This window comes from Brassica oleracea, chromosome C9, assembly GCF_000695525.1.
Source record: "Brassica oleracea var. oleracea cultivar TO1000 chromosome C9, BOL, whole genome shotgun sequence".
Classification (NCBI taxonomy): domain Eukaryota; kingdom Viridiplantae; phylum Streptophyta; class Magnoliopsida; order Brassicales; family Brassicaceae; genus Brassica; species Brassica oleracea.
This window is the reverse complement of record NC_027756.1, coordinates 38,815,453-38,821,018: the sequence shown is the minus strand read 5'-3', so window position 1 is coordinate 38,821,018 and position 5,566 is coordinate 38,815,453. Positions and strand designations below refer to the sequence as shown.

The following is a 5,566-nucleotide window of genomic DNA, read 5'->3' as shown; positions in this document are numbered from 1 at the left end:
TGTAAAAATATTTAATACATAAAATAATTTATATATATAATGTTGATTCCGCGCAAGGCGCGGATCTTAACCTAGTTTGATACTATATCTCATGAAACAGAGCATATAAATAAAAATATAAAAATACTAATTTTTGCCAACATGAAAACATGAATCATTTTGAAACAATTTTTTCTGTAAAACATGAATCATTTTGAAAGTTGATTTTTAATTTCAGAAACATTTAATCGATTTTATAATTATATAAAAACATTTTCTATTCCTAAAACTTTCTTAAATTTTGAAAAAGTCTGAAGTTACCTCCAACAACAACAAAAACGTTACTTATCTGTCAGTCATGTCTTTCGCTATACATCAAATGATATCATTTCCATCGACTCAAATTCTAATTCCATATGCTATTCGTAGAACTTCAATTTCAAGAGAACACAAATAGTATAAACCAAAAACTATTACACGGTTTCCCCCAAAGAATCAGACCTCATAGAATACAACAGAGAAACATACTACTTACACATTATAAATTACATTCCAAAGCAAACAAATCTCAAACAATCAACAATATAGACTCCCCTCTCTTTCTCTCTCTCTCTCTACTAATCTACATGATTCTTCTCCCAAATACAAAGCAGCCATGGCAGAAGCAATTGAAGCTCCTATCAAAGAAACCAATACCAGCTAATCGATCTTCTTCGGATCATTCAAGACAAACTCTGCATACAGATCCTTTAATGCAATCACCACCGTCGTTATCAACGGTCCCATTATAGCTCCCTGCAACAACAAAGAAAACATCACAAAAGCGCCAATAAAGTTCCTAAAGATTTATCCATCTTTTTATTTTGTTACCTCGAGAGCAGAAGGAAACAGAGTCACTCCACCAATAATGCTTAGTCCAGTAAGGTAAGCATTAGACCCTGGAATATCATCTTGAATCTCTGAAGCGCCATACTCCATCAACACAAGATGAGTCACCGACAAAGTCACTGCAATAATGTATCTTCCTTCCAGCACCAGCTGCAATGCCGCTGGGATCGTGGCGAACCAGTAAGGGAAGATCGGTAACAGAGCGCTGATGAATGCGAGAACGGTCGACATGTAGAGGAAATGTATATTGTATAGTCTAAACAATAACCAAGTGAGACATCCTTGGAAGAACGCGATCTCCGCTGTAGCTAAAAGCACGCCAGAGATAGCCAAGTCTAGGACTTCAACGCACCTGACTCTAGCAGCTGCGTTGATGGGAAGCATGTTCATGACTTGCTCAGTAACACCGCCTGATTCCGACGTGATAAGAATGTAGAGAACCCAAATGAAAACCATTAGCTGAGAGACAAAGTTGAAAAACTCCGCAGCTCCTGAAATGATCGAGGTTCCTATAGAGAAAACGAACTTAGCGCCGCCCCCAACAACGGAAGCGCTGCTTGAGAACACCCTTTGCGATACATCCATTCCTTTAACCGCAAAGCCTTTAGCTTTCTCCACTAAATCCTCTCTAGTGATGATAAGCTCCCTGAAAATCACATCCACCTCCGAGTATATCTGACTCCACTCTCGGTTCTTAACCCGACTCCTCAAACTCATGAGCTTCTCAGTGTAAGGCGACGGAGCTATAAGCGCGGTGGACGGCGTCGACGTGTTCTGAGGATGCCCGATCACGAAATGCTTAATCCCAGTGACCAACTCCGTCATGTTATACTGCATTGCCAAGCTATCAATCTGCTCAGAAACCGTCTCGTAGAACTGCGTCGAGTACATATCAACCATCCCGGGGACATCGTTCTCATCCATCCACTGCTTGATCCCAATCTTCTCAGCGTAATTGCTCTCTTCCACGTGAGACTTGAGAGAGTAAACAGCGTCTTTCCCTTCAACGCCGATCTTATAAGAGAAGAAGATGACACCAGTCAAGGAGCCAAGAATCATCAACACAATCAAACCAATAGCGACGATCGTGTTCAGCCTCGTCATGATCCCTCTGGTGAAATAGGCAGTGAAATGACTTCTCCTGAAACTGTTACTCCTCAGGGAAGACACAGCAGAGAGCGTGGAGTCCACATTCTTGGAGCTAAAGAGAAACCCTAACGAGAGGATCACAAGAGAGCCAATAGCACCAATCCTCTCATAAGCAATGACGAACACACCGAAGGAGACTAACCATTTAACCAACCTCGAGAACCCACCGGTTCTCTTCCTCTTGGGTTTCGATCTCCTGAGGAAAACCCTAAAGCACACGTTTTTAATGTCCACGAGGGATCCGATGAAGACGTTGAAGACCCAGACGGGGACAGCGAGGATGACTTCGGTTAGCCCTAGCTTCAAGGGCTCGCTCCAGAAATCGACGAGGGTCTCTTGGATGCCTCTCAGCGGAATCGAACAGAGGATCGCCCACTGGATCGGTCGGAGATACTCCTGCAGGAGTTTTCCCACGAAGTAGAGGACGAAGATGGCCAAGGCGAGGCCGGCGTGGGCCATGGCTATGTAGATTGCGAGACGGGCCTGGGAATCGACGGAGGATAGCGACGGGTTCCCGGATCCTCCTCCATCGGCGGCGGAAGGGTTTCGCGGCGGATAAGACGGAGGAGGAGAAGGGTCTTGAGGTTTACGCGTTGAGGCGGAGCGGAACATGTCTTGCCAGGCGAGGTTTTCCGGGATGGATGATTTCGTCGTCTCCGAGTCGTACGGGACCAGTTCCATCAATCGATCAAATCTCTCTGTCTCCTCCGTCGATTTACAAAAGGAAGTTTCTTTTTTTTTTTTGATAAGAAAATGCGTCGCCTTCAAGCTTGATAGATGTTTTTCAGATAATTGTTTTTTTTTTTAATTACCAGATGATAATTGAATGTTTATGATTGGTTATTACTTATTAGTGGAGGAGACAGAAGGAGATGAATTATTTTAGTAAGTCGGAATTACGGACGTGCCCTTACCGACGACGTAGTCTGTGACCACGAGGTCCACGACGAGACGACCACTTTATTAAGTTCCCTGATTGAACAATATCGGTAACTAGATAACATTATAAGAATGTGGTAACACCTATTTGTTTATTCGATGTTTGTAACTATTTTAGAATGTAAATTTAAATTGACTGAACACAAGTTGTCAACCAGAATGCCACATGATTCGAACATGCTATACTAGACACGGCAAAGCCAGATATTTAAGGCAAGTCACAATCTAACACGTTCTCGTGTCTCTTTGATGTGTAATAAAGCGAAGTATTTTATATGACTATATCCCAAAACAAGCATTCTTTACCACCTTTTACACCAAAACGTGTGCCTACCATTCTATTCTTATCTTTGCACGAAGTTCCTCCTTTTAGTGATTGTAGTGTAAGATATGGTTTCATTTCTACACGAGTGCAAAGCAATTAGAAGAAAAAGAAATTCCCAATAAAAATATAAAATTATATTAAAGACGATACTGGTGACATTTGAAATCTTCTATTCGATAAATTGCCCAATAATTGTATTTACAGGTAGCAAGTATCATGCAGTATCATGTAATGACTTCGTTGATGGTCCTCATCCTGGAATTTCTTCACCGGTAAAACAGATGGCTTGTAAACCGGCCCAGTCGACTGACAAAATGTTGGATTTGGATCAATTCAAAACAGGCCTAATCATTAGCCTTATACTCCAAATAAACTTGAGAGCTTAGCATGTTGACATACTTTGAGCTTCTACTTTAACATTTTAAGGCACTTTGTGCTGGTGGTGTACTTTGGGCTTGTGCCTTGGATATAATGTGACAAAATTGCCCTTTGTTATAAGGAGAAGCTCTCGCTCGAAATGTAATGAGATTGGTTGGCGTTTTCTTTTGTCAACCATTGGTTGGCATTTAAACAATAGTTAGGGGGGTGTATTGTACTGATGATTTAAGAGAGTTTCGGAGTGTTTTAATTTTGGTGAGATTTAGGTGAGTTTTGAAGTTATTTGAGTGATTTTAGTTAGAGTTTGAAAATTAAATTAAAAGCTATAGGTGATTTGGTAAAATGTTCTCTAAAAATTTCAGAGTTATTTAGGTGATTTGAAATGATTTCACATAAGTTGTCAATGTACCATTTGCTTGCGAGTCTCTTTATCAGTTCATTCATTTTTTGCCATACATGTCCTGCTATCATACATTCACACTATCTCATAAACATTGCATGAGTAATTCTAGTGATAGAAGATTACTTCTACCCAGATAATAAAGATATGGTACATGGCCGATAGATATCATTTAAGCTTATTTATAATAAACGTAAACATATACACAAACAATAAACATAGAAAACAAATGAGTTTAAAGAGGACAGCTTGGATCTCAATATTAGTCTATGGGATGGGAAATAAGAAGGATTGTCATCCCAGCAAGAAGCTTAAAGTAATTTGCAGCAGACACTATACTTCACAAGTCCCATAGAGCTTGGTAGCTACTATGTAAAACTGCAGCCGTTTTAGTGGCTCTGCAGTTACAAATTTGTAGTGGTGCAAAACTGCAGTCATCAATTGGATTGGTACTTGGATCTTCATAGGCTTGACTTTGTGTTTTGCTTGAAAAAGCTTACCTTGTTCGGGCAATTATGGAGGTTAGAACCTCTGCGTACGGAGAAGAAAGAGATGTGGAGAAGAGAAATGAAATGGCTTCTCTGTGTGAGTGATCACATTGTGGAGATGACTCTAACTTGGCAAACATTTCTAGATGGAACCAACTTGAGGTACAGATTACGCATAGCTTATTATGGAATTGGAAATGTTAGTTGCTCGTTTTTTTTTCTCAAGTTGTCTGTTTGAGGAAGAAAAACACTTATTTGGATTAGTGACTCAGCTTTTGGGTACCATTGTTGTAGATAATGATTGAAGACTAATATCAGATATTTATATTAACTTCCCAGCTCTCAGGAAACTGGATAACATGCTTCTCGTAAGAACTTCTGACCCCTCTACCTCTAGGTTCTCTTACGGTAATTTTGAGTGTCAAAGGCCTCATCTTTTTCTCTTTCAGTCTTTGCTAGAGGTATTAGACGTATCTTTGACGAGACAGAGGTTTGGTATGTCGATCAAGGAATTATGATGGCACCCCAATGAGCAGCGGACGAATCACTCATCCAATTAGAAAGATTGAGAGATAAACCCAGTGAAAAATAGTGATTATAGAGAGACGAAGAATTTGACTCAGATTAAAAATGGATCTGAAATAATTCTGTAGTTTTGTCTCCCGAATGTTTCTTATGAAGTCTCTTCAAATAACATATGTAAAGGTGAGTTTTCTATATAGACAATTTATAACTAAGAATGGATGCAGAGTATTCAAAAATCCAATTCATTACTTTATTTTCAAAATATTGTTTAGCTTTGAATAACAATGAATTTGATTTAGGTTATATAAATTGTTAATTGAATAACATGAGATTATAAGTGATTTGAGATGATTTCACATAAGTTCTATGTTCAATAACACATGATTTGGAATTTGCTTTTAAAATCATCAGTTGAATAACATGGAATTTTAAACCATCCCCAAAACTCTCTAAAATCCCAACTTCAATACACCTCCCTTAGCTTTTTGGCAGGTT

General features: G+C 39.3%; 1 protein-coding gene across 1 annotated transcript; it reads right to left on the bottom strand.

Annotated features, from left to right (window-relative positions):
* Positions 1-389: 389 nt before the first annotated feature.
* Positions 390-2,846, bottom strand: LOC106318553 (transmembrane protein 245). The gene is made up of 2 exons (XM_013756576.1): positions 850-2,846; positions 390-774 (listed from the first exon to the last, which is right to left on the bottom strand). The coding sequence occupies exons 1-2, from the start codon at positions 2,695-2,697 to the stop codon at positions 679-681; spliced, it is 1,944 nt and encodes a 647-aa protein (XP_013612030.1). The 5' UTR covers positions 2,698-2,846; the 3' UTR covers positions 390-678.
* Positions 2,847-5,566: the final 2,720 nt, after the last annotated feature.

What these genes read in the sequence shown, in the direction of transcription:
- LOC106318553 (XM_013756576.1), bottom strand. Translation starts at nt 2,697, where the DNA reads ATGGAACTGGTCCCGTACGACTCGGAGACGACGAAATCATCCATCCCG. An exon ending in TGTTTCCTTCTGCTCTCGAG is followed by an intron (nt 775 to 849) that starts GTAACAAAATAA and finishes TTGTTGTTGCAG; the next exon opens with GGAGCTATAATGGGACCGTT.